Source organism: Oncorhynchus clarkii, chromosome 2, assembly GCF_045791955.1.
Source record: "Oncorhynchus clarkii lewisi isolate Uvic-CL-2024 chromosome 2, UVic_Ocla_1.0, whole genome shotgun sequence".
NCBI classification, from domain to species: Eukaryota; Metazoa; Chordata; class Actinopteri; order Salmoniformes; family Salmonidae; genus Oncorhynchus; species Oncorhynchus clarkii.
In genome coordinates, this window is record NC_092148.1 from 56,900,128 (window position 1) to 56,915,931 (window position 15,804).

Consider the following 15,804-nt stretch of genomic DNA (forward strand, 5'->3'; position numbering starts at 1 on the left):
TGGGGAAGGCCCTTACCTGTTTCAGCATGACAATGCCCCTGTGCAAAAAGCGAGGTCCGTACAGCAATGGTTTGTTGAGATCGGTGTAGAAGAACTTGACTGGCCTGTGCAGAGCTCTGACCTCAACCCCATAAAACACATTTGGGATGAATTGGAACGCCGACTGCAAGCCAGGCCTAATCACCCAACATCAGTGCCTGCAGCAAGTCCCTGCAGCAATGTTCCAACATCTAGTGGAAAGCCTTCCCAGAAGAGTGGAGGCTGTTATAGCAGCAAAGGGGGGACCAACTCCATATTAATGCCCGTGATTTTGGAATGACATATTTGACAACCAGGTGTCCACATACTCTTGGTCATGCAGTGTATATATATATAATTTTACATTTCACAGGAAATTTCCTTCAACAACAGGGTGACCAGATTAAGATCCTACATCTGAGCAAATAATGTTCATGTTTGCTCAACCGTAATGCTATCTCAGATATATCCATTATTTCTGGCATAATGTGTATTAATGACAGGGAGACCGGTGTTACTCTGAAACTTTACATAAAGACAGTAGGATGCAGGAAAATTAAACAAACCACAAACAATTCACGATGCCTCAGTTGTTGGTACAGACAGGCAAAAGAAACAATCCACTCTTGAAATTACAGCAGAACACAGCTGGCTATTTCAGCTCCTCAAAACCTCTGATCAATCTCCGACAGGCAGCTTCAGAGCTCCACCTTCGGGTTTCAGCTTTATCTGCCGAGACAAATCGATAGAAAGACATGGAAGTGAAGAAGAAGAAGAACGCAGCGGCTCTGTGTTATATATGTATATACATATACATATATATACATACATACATACATACACACATACATATATACAGTATGTAAATGTGTCCACCACACAGAGCCCCTGCGTTCTTCTTCTTCACTTCCATGTCTTACAATATAAGTGAATAATAAGAAGAAGAAGAACGCAGCGGCTTTGTGATATATATATATATATATATATATATATATTTGTCTCGGCTGGCAGATAAAGCTGCAATCCAAAGGTGCAGCTCCGAAGCTGTAAAGTTTCAATGACAGAGTAACATCGGTCTCCCTGTCATTAATACACATTATGCCAGAAATAATAGACATATCTGAGATAGCATTACGGTTGAGCTATCATGAACATTCTTTGCTCAGATGTAGGATCTTAATCTGGTCACCCTGTTGTTGCAGGAAATGTCCTGCACAGCAGGAAATGCAAACTTATAGTGTATTCACGGTTTAAAAAGGCTTCTAAAGTTTGTAATTTCCACTTTCAGAATTGATTTGCCCTAACGAAACATATCAACCCCCCCAAAAATGTCCATTAATTATAATCCACACAATAATTCACATTTCCGGTTGCTGCAGAATAATTTTCCTGCTGTGGGAGAAACTGGTCAAATTAAGTTCCTGCATCTGTATGTAACATGCAATGAGGTATTAATATCAAGGATAACCAATCTGCAACAATGATAGATAACTTCTAATGAATGGAAACACATGGAAATGAAATGCGTAAATTAATAATGCTAATGTATTTGAATTCTCAAGTGCTACTACAATATTGTCTTTTTAATTATCAAACTGCCACTTGTTCTTTTGCCAGGTTCGTCCAGGGAGGTGAAGGCCCCTGAGGATGTGTCTGCGCGGATGCTCCAGAAGTTGAGGGGCCGGACTGAGTTCACCGTGCTGGTCACCCTGAAACAGGAGCACCTCAACTCTGGGGTCATCCTCTCCATCCACCACTCTGAACAAAGGTACGACCAGAGTCCTTACAATACTTACTGAATACAATGCTGGAGTCCTCACAATACACACCGAACCCAATGTCAGAGATCTCACAAAGCACACTGATCAGAGTATGAATGGCTCACCTTTGCAGTGAAGTCTTCTTAAAATATGGGAGTGTCATTTGTGTGTAGAATGTGTTGAGGGTACATACAGTATGTTTGTGTTTTTGTGTAACTGATGCACACACACACACACACACACACACACACACACACACACACACACACACACACACACACACACACACACACACACACACACACACACACACACACTAATTTGTTTAAATGTAGGTACATTTTAAAGTATTTTGTCTTTAATGTATTTTCCGTTATGTGTCGGACCCCAGTAAGACTAGCTGTCGCTACTGGCGTCGGCTAATGGGGGTCCTAATAAATAAATAAAAAAGGAAAAAATACTGATTTGATACCTGCAGTACTAACAGACCTGTAATGGGTGCGTGTTGGTGGCAGGGAAGTCAGGCGCAGGAGAATGAACTTGGTAAAAACGGAGTTGTTTAATAAATGCTGATAAAACTCCAAAAAACAAAATGTACAAAATAACAAAAGTGGGAACAAAACCCGTCACACACCAACATAATACATGCACATCACATACAAACATACAATCTCCGACAAGGACATGAGGGGAAACAGACGGTTAAATACACAACATGTAATTGATGGGATTGGAACCAGGTGTGAAGGAAGACAAGACAAAACCAATGGAAAATTAAAAATGGATCAGTGATGGCTAGAAGGCTGGTGACTTCGACCGCCGAACACCGCCCGAACAAGGAGAGGGACCGACTTCGGCGGAAATCGTGACAAGACCAGACTTAGCAAATGACCGTGTACACGTTTTATTCCTAGTGCAGCACTAAAGCAAACACAGGCCCATTGGGGTTGTGAACAGAAAGGTGATGAGCCTCCCTCCCCTTCCCAGTTAGTTAGCATGCTGATCTGTTTTCCATTAGCTAGCTGTGCAGCCAGCAGATCAGACTGGTAATCAGAATGCCACATAATGTGTTGATTGAACTGTGTACATTAAAGTCAGCGCAAAGTAAAGACCTCACTGCAATGTTAATGACTTTCCCCAGCTCTGATAAGCCCATCCAGGCTGTGTGTTCACTGCACGCTACAGGCTCGCTTCACTGTTTCATTTGGTTTAGAAATGGTTTGCTGAGTGATCCCGGCAGGCAGAGTTACTGGATTTGTGCAGCTGGTATATTGTGCATGGCTGGGGCAGAATAACTCGTTATATCGGTTTGTAGATAAATCAACTCCAGTTCCTCTTCAGTACAGTTCCTCTTCTAAGTGGTTGTTTTTCTTTTGAATAATACTTTGAAGCGAGTAGCTCCAAAGAAATCTCTGTCTTTAAAGCCAGAGCTGATGACTCTTTATTGGCAACTCGGGCAGCTCTTTCCATTAGTGTCACTTCATATAGGGAATCTCTATGGACTGGATAGATGGAAGGCAGGGGTTTCCTGAAATACCAATGTACCAATGTCCCCATGAGTTTACTCCTCTCACTCACATCACATGGTTGTACTAGTGTTTGGTGTTGTGGCTCACTGAAGCTCTCATTAACAGCCATCGAGTAGCATTAAGCTTGCACATATTCCTGGGATTGAATCTTGAAAGGGTTATCAGACCTAGAGAGACCATGATTCTTTGAAACAGGGTGAGGCAGTTATATTTCACCATGGGGTGTGAGGTGAGAGATCTACTTTACTGAAAGGATTCTGGGAATGAAGAGGAACTGTTCAGCTGTCTGTAGAACTATGGGTGTGGTCAGTCCTTTATTGTACTGCCTTTTACCTCTGTTAGAGATGTTGAATTGGGTAGAAAGGGATGTGTGTGTGTGTGTGTGTGTGTGTGTGTGTGTGTGTGTGTGTGTGTGTGTGTGTGTGTGTGTGTGTGTGTGTGTGTGTGTGTGTGTGTGTGTGTGTGTGTGTGTGTGTGTGTGTGTGTGTGTGTGTGTGCGAATAGCAATTCCCCTCTCCATATTCCATCTGCTCATTATTCCTGGTTCCACACGAGACAAACTCAAAGTTCCAGTCAAAAGTTTGGACAGAATAACAAATATGGAATCATGTAATAACCAAAAAAGTGTTAAACAAATCAAAATATATTTTAGATCATTATCCCGTTGAGAAACAAATTATAGTCCCACTAAGTGCAAAATAGTTGGGATGGCGTATTGCTGCAGAATGCTGTGGTAGCCATGCTGGTTAAGTGTGCCTTGAATTCTAAATAACACAGACAATGTCACCAGCAAAGCACCCCCACACCATCACAACTTCTCCTCCGGTGGGAACCACACATGTGGAGTTCATCCGTTCACCTACTCTGCATCTCACAAAGACACAGCGGTTGGAACCAAAAATCTCAAATTTGGACTCATCAGACCAAAGGACAGATTTCGACCGGTCTAATGTCTATTGCTCGTGTTTCTTTTGTCTATTGCTTGTGTTTTTGTCCTTTAGTAGTGGTTTCTTTGCAGCAATTCGACCATGAAGGCCTGATTCATACAGTTTCTTCTGAACAGTTGATTTTGAGATGTGTCTATTACTTGTACTCTGTGAAGCATTTATTTGGGTTGCAATCTGAGGTGTAGTTAACTCTAATGAACTTATCCTCTAGAGCAGAGGTAATTCTGGGTCTTCCTTTCCTGTGGCGGTCCTCATGAGAGCCAGTTTCATCATAGCACTTGTTGAGTTTTGCGACTGCACTTGAAGAAACTTTCAAAGTATTTTGACATGACTGACCTTCATGTCTTAATTAAAGTAATGATGGACTGTCATTTCTCTTTGCTTATTTGAGTTGTTCTTGCCATAATATGGACTTGGTCTTTTACCAAATAAGGCTGTCTTCTGTATACCACCTCTACCTTGTCAACACAGCTGATTGGCTCAAACGCATTAAGGAGGAAAGAAAATGAACTTTTAACAAGGCACACCTTTTAATTGAAATGCATTCCAGGTGACTACCTCATGAAGCTGGTTGAGAGAATGCTAAGCGTGTGAAAAGCTGTCATCAAGGCAAAGGGTGGCTACTTTGAAGATTCTCAAATATTAAATATAATTTGATTTGTTTAACACTTTTTTGGTTACTACATGATTCCATATGTGTTATTTCATAGTTTTGACAACTTCACTATTATTCTACAGTGTAAAAAATAGTAAAAGTAAAGAAAGACCCTTGAATGAATAGGTTTGTCCAAACCTTTTGACTGGTACTGTATGTCTAAATCAATTCCTTGTCCACTTGTCCATTCAGGTTCCTGGAGTTGGAGAGCAGTGGGCAACGCAGTGAGGTGCGTCTCCACTACCGCACCAAGGGTCAGCAGGCCCACACTGAGGTGTTTCCCTACAGCCTGGCAGACGGACAGTGGCACAAGGTCTCTGTGGCAGTCAGCGCCTCCCACATCATATTGCACGTTGACTGCAACAGGTACGCTTCATAAACAGTGCCATAATAATGAAACTAATCAAGTTTCATTTATTCCAGTATCAGTATCAGTGTTCATTCATTGTCCGTTTAGGATTTTTACTTGACCTTCTATAACAATATTTTAATATTTGATTTGTTTGCAATAAATAATTCCTTAATGACTCAAAACAATTATGGAAAACATCAGTTTTTATTGTTGTAAAACAACTGCTAAGTTGAGAACTGCTAGCTAACTTTCCAGCACAAGTCAACAACTTCGGGAGGGCAAGCTTGCAAAATAGATACAGAGAAATCTGACTACCCCTAGTGGCGAAAGTAAAAAGTGCAACCCGAGTCAGTCAAAGAGGAGAAGCATTCTTCTAATAAAGGAAATGTTTGTTTGATGAAATAGAGCCATACTAAGACAAAATAAATGTGACACAATGTGTAAATGATAACAAATTAGTGCACGATATTAAGACATTTATGAAAATTCTGGAACTGAATTCTGAAATTGAATGAGAGGCTACAAAATAGGATTTGGATTCCTATGCAACGTTCTACTAATAGGAATACTTCACTGTTAGTTTTGTCCTTTTATTCTTTTTGTTTGAACAGTAAAACAGTCAGCATGGAGAAAGGCCAATAAAACCACTTAGAAGTTATTTGTTGCCATGCACTGCCCATAAAGCATATTTAGAACTTGTATTATTCAGAAACATAAAATATGGTCAAAAATTTGAGAAAATCTGTGATATGATATTTTGGCCATATCGCCCAGCCCTGAGGCTAAGTAAGATGACAGAACAGGGTGTTTTTAGTGTTAGGGGCATTATTACTATTCCGTTTATTCAAATATTATTGTTTTAGTGGTAGTAGTAATAGAAGGTGTGGTGTAGTTGGCAATTGTGTTTAATGATTAGCGGTAATCATTTTTTGTTGACCCTCTGTGTTGTTTTGACCTGTTTCTGTCTTTCTGTCTTTGTAGGATCTATGAGAGGGTGGTGGAGATCCCGTTCATGGACATACCTGATGACGCAACTTTCTGGCTGGGACAGAGGAACAGCGCCCATGGCTTCTTCAAGGTAAACATGACATGTTTTGTAAAGCTGAAAACTCTTCACGGTGGCCTGTGTTTGACGGTGCGTCATAAACGGTGATGATGCTGCTTGATAAATTATTCAAATCATTGAGGAGAAAATGAAGCTCATTTTCATGGACCTTGTTTTCCCACAATCCACATACTCCACACCCACTTCCCATCCTTGGCTGTTTAACCATTGACTTTATTTATCAAGTCTGGGAATTGAATTGGTCACATTTCTCAAGTTTGCCAATGTAAATGTTACATTCTTTCTCTCCCCTCCCTCATATTAAGAATGAATTGACATGTTTGTCCCATATATTGTGTCCCCCCCTTGTTTACTGCTGCTGTGCATAGCCGGCGTAATTATCCCACATAATTATCCCAGAAATCTGTAAAGGCCTTTGGAATGGACCGTGCTCACTAAACATGCCCCATTGTTATATCAGACTAGAAGATGTATCGCCCCTCACACAGGTTTAATCCCCCAGGAACACCTTCCCACAAGGATAAGTTAGAGTATATTGTCCTCTCATCTGCTTTTAACGACACTGGTGATCCTTTGTGTCTGCTGTCGGGACAAACTGATCACCAGAATGTGTCTGTGTCTGTGTACATATTGCCTCTGTGTGTGTAGGTACGACTGCCTCTTTGTGTATCGGTCTGTGTGTGTGTGTGTGTGTCGCTTCTGGCTGTTGCATTTCCCTCAGCGTTAATTGGCAGATGAAAGAAGACTTGGAGGTCACCCACTAGTCTTGTCGTGTGCCCACCACACCTTTCCCTCCCTGATTAGTGCTGGGAAAGGAAAGCCACATCTCTTCTAACGAAAAAAAAAACCTTAATTAACATATCAGACACTCTCTCTTTGTCTCTGTTTGTATAGGGGTTTAGAGGAAGCAAACAAAAGTTGCTTCCATAACAGTCTAGTGGCAGACACTTTTATCACAGAAATGGATGATGCCCAATCAGCAGTTCAATATTATACATCCTTCATACACTGAGTATACCAAACATCAGGAACACCTCATGTTATACCATGATGTATATAAGGGAGAAATGACTCACAATTGACGACTAATTAAGTTGCACTTAGATCCTAATCTTTCATTACCAGACACTTTGCACGGTTTACCCCTGTAGGCTACGTCTAGGAAGCAGCTCGTTTTGACAGTAATCATCCGCTCAATAACATTTAACACGTCATGCATACATTCATCAGTGATACATACATGCGTTATCTTCCCTAGTCTGGCGGTTTTTCAGCCTTCCACTGAGTCAGAGTCTAAATTACCGGGAGACGGAAACATGTGTAACGAAACATGACTCATGCCTGCTTCCATCTGACCTGATGTTGCCATGAGGAATCAGCCAATTGGGTTCTTTCGATTTGAATGTATGGCCAGTAAATTGAAGTAGCAAGACAATTTAAAAAAACAATTTCTCATAAGTTGCGCGGCTCCAAAAAATCCACTCAAGGAATGGAAGGGGCCAGGTTTCCATGGTTACCGAGTGTCTGGATGTGCGGTTCGGCCACAGGACGAAAGGCTATCAAATTAAGAGACCTATGAATCAAATTGAAACTGTATCTCATAGTTATGCTTATCAAAGGGAATCAGGAGAAAACAGAAATTGCTATTACATTCATGACTCCCGTATCATTGGTTCACTTTGCATCCAATTTCAGTCCAATTATCTCACCACACAGACTGTACCAGTCCAGAGAACACATAACTCAGAATAAACTTGTCAGACTGCCTCCCCGATATTGAAACACACATTTCCAGTAACATTCACTAAATATTTCATACATTTGTTTTCTGATAACAGTAGTTATTGAGGTTGTGCAAGATTTGAAGATGATAAATTGCGTGTGTGTGTGTGTGTGTGTGTGTGTGTGTGTGTGTGTGTGTGTGTGTGTGTGTGTGTGTGTGTGTGTGTGTGTGTGTGTGTGTGTGTGCGTGTGTGCGTGTGTGTGTGCGTGCGTGCGTGCGTATGTGCCTGCATGCCACAGTAAATGAACAATAAACTAGACCATGTTTCATCTCTGTTATCTCTCCTCAACCTATTGCGCATTAGTTTCCTTAGCTTCTCTTTATATAACACCATCCACTGCATTGATGATGGCTATCCTCTCATTTCAGGTGCTATCTGTGATCAAGTAGGACACATTTAGTCTGAAGAGACAGTATGCTCTGTGCTGGCTGTAACTAAGTCTGGGGTTTTTTCTGTGTGGGTGTGTGTCTGCAGGGTGTAATGCAGGATGTTCAGATACTAGTCCTGCCTCAGGGATTCATCTCTCAGTGCCCAGATCTCAACCGGAGTGAGTCCACACCTATTGTATTGTAATGTTATTCACCTGTAACATTAAGGCATGTCTACACATTTTGGATCTGTGGTTGGTTCTTTTCTAGCATGCCCAACCTGCAATGACTTCCACGGACTGGTGCAGAAGATCATGGAACTGCAGGATATCTTAGCCAAGACATCCAGCAAGGTACTGGGATGTATACCTGGTTATACACCTTTATACACCTGGGTGATAGCTTGGGCTATTCGTTTCTGCTTCAACATGTTTCCTTCACCATCAAAGATGCAACCATACTGGCTATGGTCTACCTTCTTATATAAATCTAGTTTGATAATGTTATACTGTGAAGATCTCCTTTAGTGCATGGTCGACTGTAGCAGGGCTTGAAGTAGGACTTGTTTCATGTGTATAGAGATGGATGATATGCACCGATCTGAGGCTCACTCCCCCCTCTCCCTCCCCCTTCCTCCCTTTGTATCTGGGCTTGGCGTGGCCAGCTGTCCAGGGCGGAGGAGAAGATGAATGGTCTGGATGGATGCTATTGTGAGAGGACCTGCAGTGTCAAGGGGGTCGTCTACAGAGAGGACGAGTCCTGGACAGATGGCTGCAGGAACTGCACTTGCACGGTGGGCTATGTGTGTGTGTGTGTGTGTGTGTGTGTGTGTGTGTGTGTGTGTGTGTGTGTGTGTGTGTGTGTGTGTGTGTGTGTGTGTGTGTGTGTGTGTGTGTGTGTGTGTGTGTGTGTGTGTTTGTGTGTGTGTTTCAATGGCCCCATTGTAGACCCTGCCTTTGTTTTGGGCTTCAGTTCATCAAGTGTTGGTGGGGAGGCGGGGCCATACCCCATTGTCGATGGCTTATGTTCTCATTACTGCATTGGATTGAAAGGAGTGTTGCCCTAGATTCCCAAATAAAACAGGACAGAAAACAAGAAGGATAGAAAATGTACGCAGTAACTTGGATTATACAGATAGAGCTGCAGGACAGCCATGCTGGACATACCCTCTCTAGGGTCTACTTTCCTCTTCACCAAGCAAGAATGATTAGAAAATGAAGTTATGAGCATAAATATATACCACATCAACAGACATATTTCACCCCCTGTCATTCTACCAGCTATAAGACACCAATTCCTCTCTATGCCACTGAACTAGGAATGGGGGTTTGAAATAATTTCACAATTCGAGTAATATCATTTTTCGTCAGATATCCAGATATTTTAGAAAGTATATATTTTTTACGTTTTTAACTTGAGCACTGCTGCGCAAGGGAGAGAGGTTGGCAAGGGAGAGAGGTTGGCAAGGGAGAGAGGTTGGCGCTCTATTCCTGCAGCTGTGGAGGGGCTGTGTGTGTGGGAGCAAGGAGACGAAGGGAGAGAGAGAGAGACGCAGTAGCCGACTCGGCTACAGCCAAGACGAACTAACTTGTAGCAGCCACAATGTTATTTATCATCCCATATTACAGTGCCTGTCTTGGCTGGAGTAGACTAGAGAAGCCAGCCAGCTAGCTAAGTTAGCCAGCTATAGCTAGCTAGGCTAATTGAGGCCAAATGCTGCCCTTTCACCCCAACCCCATTCAGATAAAACAACAGCCTAGCTATTGCTTGCTCATTGGAGCCTACTCCTCATTTCACAAACCTTTAATTCCGAAATTTTATTCCATCTTGCATTGCATTAGTGAACTCTCACTCCACTTGCTACACATGGAGCCACTTTGACTGACCAACATAAACAACAATCAACACACGTGAAGGCTACCTGTGGGCTACCGGTCTTTTTATGGGGCGCACATCATAAAAACCACATTGAAAAGTTTTTTGTTTTATTAAATGAATAATTTGAAATGTAATGTTATATCCTTGTATGTAACAATGTCACATGGATATTTTTTATTTACGTTAAAGGTCCAATGCAGCTGTTTTTATGTCAATATAAAATCATTTCTGGGTAGCAATTAAGTACCTTAATGTGATTGTTTATTCTAGGACTGTCTGGGAGTGATCTGAGTTGTGAGGGAAAACTGAAAACTGGCTGTTATTGGCAGAGACGTTTAGAACTCTCTTTATTATTGTTCTATCAACTCATTTACCGCCTGGTGATGTCATCAGGCAGGCCAAAACTCCATCCCACCAACAGCTTGTTCACAATTTCACAGTATTATTCCCTCATCAGTGTGTAAATATATCTAAAACCCAGGGAAATCATGTTTTTTGACTGCACTGGGCCTTTAAAATAGGCATAAATGAATACAATATTCAGTTTTCGAATACTAACGTCCGTTCGGATATTCGAAAAATAACTGTGAATATCCCTACAATGAACTCCTCAGCTGATGAGATCCCATATTGCTTAGTACATTATATTGGTATAATGTGAGTATCATTTTTTATTCAACTAGGCAAGTCCATTAATAACAAATTCTTATTCACAGTGATAGCCTATTGTTCACCACCCTATGGAACTCCCAATCCCAGCCAGATGTGATGTAGCTTGGATTTGAACCAGCTACTGTAGTGACACCTCTTGCACTGAGATGCAGTGTCTTAGACCGCTGCGCCACTCAGGAACACTGTGAATGTATATATCTTTCACCTAATTACTCTCCACAGATGATCATTATCAACAGCGATTTGTTTCACCCACTCGTCCAAGGAATCGTCGGTGCTCATAGACTTGTCGTGTCCTCGATGAAGACTGCAATTACGCCATTAGATAGACATGTTCGTTACGTTACGTGTGGCAATTAGCCGCAACCTTTCAAACTAAAAGGTCACAGCATTAAGATGGTATCAAATATAGTGGATGAGTCAGTCCATGTTTCTTTAAGTAGAGTTCAGTTCTCAGGGAGGAATGTGGGTGAGTTACAGAGGTAGAAGCACCTCGTACTTATTCAATTCTTAAGACTGAATATCTTATAGAGGCTCTAGGGGAAGAAGGCCGGGGCATCATTTCATCTTAACCTAGGTTATGGCAAACATTTTTTTTACGCTCATTTACTGCATTTCTACACAATTTAAAAACTCTGAAATGCCATTTGGAGAGCCGCAAAAACAAGCAAAATGGACTCCATCCATTATCACCGTGTACAGTAGCTGTAGCTCTATTCACCTCAGTCAATAGGGGACTGAACATTCTACAAACAGCTGCCTGCTTATGCACTAGCTCAGCACCGGGATTACAACTTTAGTTGAGTTTCATGTCTAGTCAAACAGCAGTTCCCTTAGCCAAAGCCTTCTACTACAGCCATCTTTACCTCTGCAATGTGTTGAGAAAAAGTCCTGCTGGTCCCTGCAGCTGTGTCGATGTGCTTTCCCACAGAGAGGAAGATGTGAAGCGAAAGGTTTCATTCTCGCCCAAATCTGTCCAAAATAAGCCCAATGCATTTCTATGGGCTTATTTTGGTCCTAAGCTTGTCGCCTTGCCTTCCCGCCTTTGGGACAACGACTTCCATTGTTAGGGCGGAGACATGAGCATCTCTGCTCTCCATAAAGCGAGCCGGACATTACAAACAGCCTTCCTTCCTCTCCAAGGCATCCGAAACTCCCAATTGAGGTCAGTGGAAGAAGGTTGTGTTTAATACTGTTGCCTGTCAGTTTCAGTGACTTCCTGTCATTTCTCTCTCCCACAGAATGGCACAGTGCAGTGTGAGACCATCTCCTGCCCATCCCCTCAGTGCCCAGCGGGCACCACGCCTGCCTACGTGAAGGGCGCCTGCTGCATGGAGTGCCAACGTGAGTGAAATGTCTTAACACACACACATACACATGCACAGATCGACGTACACACAGATGGACGTACAAACACAGATGGACAAACACACACACACGGACACGGACACATGCGCATGCACACACAAAAACACTCCGTAAAGGCTGCCTGACAACTGACCACAGCTCTGCATTGCTAAACTGCTCCCTGAGATGCTCCGTCCTTTTGCATATACATGGACCAATTATTTAACAGCCAGCTTATCAACACAGGTGGCTACATTGACACAAACGGGAAACAGACACCAGGGTTCCGCAGGATGTGAGATGAACTAGTTCCTGTTTACACTAGACAGGATGATGCTACTGTATGAGGCGGGGGAGCTCATCATGGACTTTCAAATCGAATTTAAAATTAAAAAAACGTATTTGAAGTTGAGGAAAAACAACATGAAAACCATGTTTATCTGGAGAAAGAAAAGGGAATTATGAGATGGATGCAGGATGCCGTTGGAGTAGCCTTGTGTCTGGCTGAGCAGACCATGAAACATTAAGATAAATGTCTGTCTGTTTTATTTGATCAATAACCGCTTAGCCCGTGGATGTGTTCTTTTCAGATAAATAATTCTGTTTCATCACGTATCTACACAGAGAGGTTTTTTCTAGCAGACTCGGAAGATAGGAGGAAAGCAGCGCTATTATCCTCCTATATACAGGACCTTACCACTTATATTTCCTCAATTTCTGTTTTCAACATAGAGATGGATTTCAGAGAATATTAGCTCCATAGTGAGTGATGTGTTTACCTTTCAAAAGCAATAGAAGCAGTATAGTTCCTGAGATGACATTCCTCTTAAACATGCATGCTGTACGTCACAACATTCCAAGGTTCTCTCAACATTGTGTTTGGTCTCAATAAGCCTCTTGTTATTACTAAGAAGAGCTAGTTCCACTGTATAATGTGTGGCAGACTATATATTTTTAGAGGCCTGGGTTACACAGTACATCTTTTCAAGTGTAAATTTAATTCAATTTAAACTCACTGCCATACTCACACACACACACACACACACACCATCAACACACACATAAACACGTGCAAGCTGATCCATGGGAATCAGACTCAGTCAAGCTATTCATACCACATTCGGTTTGACTCTTTATCAAAGGGAATCCATTAGCTTAGCTCGCTAATCATGCTGTGTTGGCATAAACACTCCCTCTCCCTACCCAACTCTGCACTGCGCTGTGACAGGCGCAGGGGGTTGAAAGGCCTTTAAGCATCCTAATCTGACATCAACACACTGGTATAAATCCTCCTTAACTCTGCCACCTCTGTGTCTCTGTGTACAGCACTGAGGTAGACAAAGACAGGGCTCATTAAGCTTGCTTTGGTGTTAGAGACTCAAAGGAAGACTCCCTCTCCAAATGCAAACCTTATCTGTTCACCTACTGTACATTACCTCCTCACGGAGCGGGAGGCAGGGAGCTAGGTTCTGTTTCGAATGACTTGTCAAGCACAATGTTTTTAATAGCTTTTTCAAAACTTCATCAATGCTTTTCCTGGTAATCAATTTAGTTTGTTTTACTGGTTCTTGTGCCGATATAATAATTCACAGTTTGATTGACGGGCAATTTGACGGGAAATGGCTTGTGGGTTAGGGTTTGGCCTATATATGCAATTCTGATAATCAGGTAGCCTATCCACTCAAACCTCCACATCAAACTGACATATTTAATAGGATTTTCTGCCCAAGTAAGATCATCGCCTTTCCCCCAGTCATACTGTGTCACGTTGAAGTCCAATGCTCCCACTCTGTTTTCAGATAGGGACAGACATGAAAATCTTTCTTATGTGGCTTCACCACAGTAGGTTGCCACAGACTGCCACAGTATAGTGAATATCACATTTTTTTTGTGCGCTGCCATTTGTGTGTGTGTGTGTGTGTGTGTATGTGTGTGTGTGCGTCTATTTCCAGTGGTATGCCTGTTCAAAAAAGAAGAGTTGGTGGAGGGAGCTCAGAAAGCTGTACGCGACAACTCCGGCAGATGCCAGCTGTCCGAGTGCAGGGTGAGTACACAGCCATTATGAAAGCATGCTATTGGTGTTTTCTTACCTACATCACTACTTGGTTTAAACAAACTCCCACAACTGCCACGAAAAGACAATAATTCAAGCAACCAGGCACTTACAGTGTATTAATTTTCATCACAAGGTGTAGGACAGCCTCGTTAAATAGTGATTCCAGACTAGAGTTGCTCTCATCAGGCCAGAGGCTAAATCAAGCCTGAATGAGAGACTGCAGTCGGCCGTCAACATCAGCTAAATTTATTGATCTGTTTTTTCCTATGCGCTCTATGGGGAAAGTAAATGGGCATAACTGAGTAATTGAGTTTCCAGGAGGGGCCCAAACCGTCACAGCATGTCAATCACTGTTTCGATCAATCATCATCAAATATAGCTCCTATATTCCTGTTTGACCATATAGATTGTGCAGTGTGAGACTGATGGCTGTATGGTGAGATCAGACACCTGGCCCATTGGCAGCCCTTGCTTTCTGACTGCAACTGCTGTCTTATACAGACACAGGCACTGACATAGCTACAGACACGTACAGACACATAGGCACAGACGGACACGGAAGCAGTCCCAGACAGCTGCAGATCAAAGGGCTGTGTAATGGGGACAGTGTGAGACATCCTGGTCCTACAGTCTCAAGCAGGATGGCCGTCTGGGTAAGCAAGCCTAAGTATCTTAAATTGAGTGATAATTGTTTTTCTTTCATTTTTCTTACCAAGCTAAATTATCATTGGCACATCATTTTGCTTTTATATTAACCTGACAATGGCCTAATACAAGTAATATATCTTATGTCAACATATTCTTCTAGATATTTTACCTAATAAGATGTTTAAGGTTAAATAACATGATTGAGGTAAAATATCTTTAAAAATATCTGGGGGAAAAATGAATTACCTGTTTTAATTTTGCTTATGTTGACCTAAAAAAGCCTTATCTGCCAATGACGTTAGATCATTAAGCTAAAAAAAATACTTTAAGTGAATTACTTAAATTTAAGATATTTAGTCTTGATTAGATGTTACTTTTTGCAGTGTGCTGCTGGTTTTGGGAGTTTTTGTTGTTGTTTGGGGGGGGGGGGGGGGGGGGGTGACAAACATAGGGACACAACTATTTGTTTTATCTTTATTGTGGCTGACCTCACCCTGTGTGGAACGTAGCTAGTCATAGATGTGTTCTGAGTTGGTTGGTTTGATTGGTATTTCTCTGGCTGAGTGTTTCTCGGTTGTGTGTTAATGATGTTATTAAGGATCATGAATCAGCATCAGTCAGGTAGACAAGAGTGGAGAGGAGTCAGGGCATTAAAGATGGCTGTTAAAGAGATGGTGGGAGAGGGAGCCCCCTAATTACATTTACTCAGTCTAATCACACAATC

The 15,804-nt window shown here is 42.0% G+C and overlaps 1 protein-coding gene across 1 annotated transcript in view; it reads left to right on the top strand.

Annotated features, from left to right (window-relative positions):
• The window catches only part of LOC139381677 (protein kinase C-binding protein NELL2a-like), a 96,896-nt gene that overhangs the window by 10,926 nt on the left and 70,166 nt on the right, over positions 1-15,804 (top strand). Inside the window, exons 3-10 of the mRNA XM_071125371.1 lie at positions 1,636-1,786; positions 5,102-5,275; positions 6,243-6,339; positions 8,586-8,658; positions 8,750-8,832; positions 9,144-9,272; positions 12,271-12,373; positions 14,329-14,420. Coding sequence (XP_070981472.1) covers positions 1,636-1,786; positions 5,102-5,275; positions 6,243-6,339; positions 8,586-8,658; positions 8,750-8,832; positions 9,144-9,272; positions 12,271-12,373; positions 14,329-14,420 — 902 coding nt within the window. The remainder of the gene's footprint in view (positions 1-1,635; positions 1,787-5,101; positions 5,276-6,242; positions 6,340-8,585; positions 8,659-8,749; positions 8,833-9,143; positions 9,273-12,270; positions 12,374-14,328; positions 14,421-15,804) is intronic.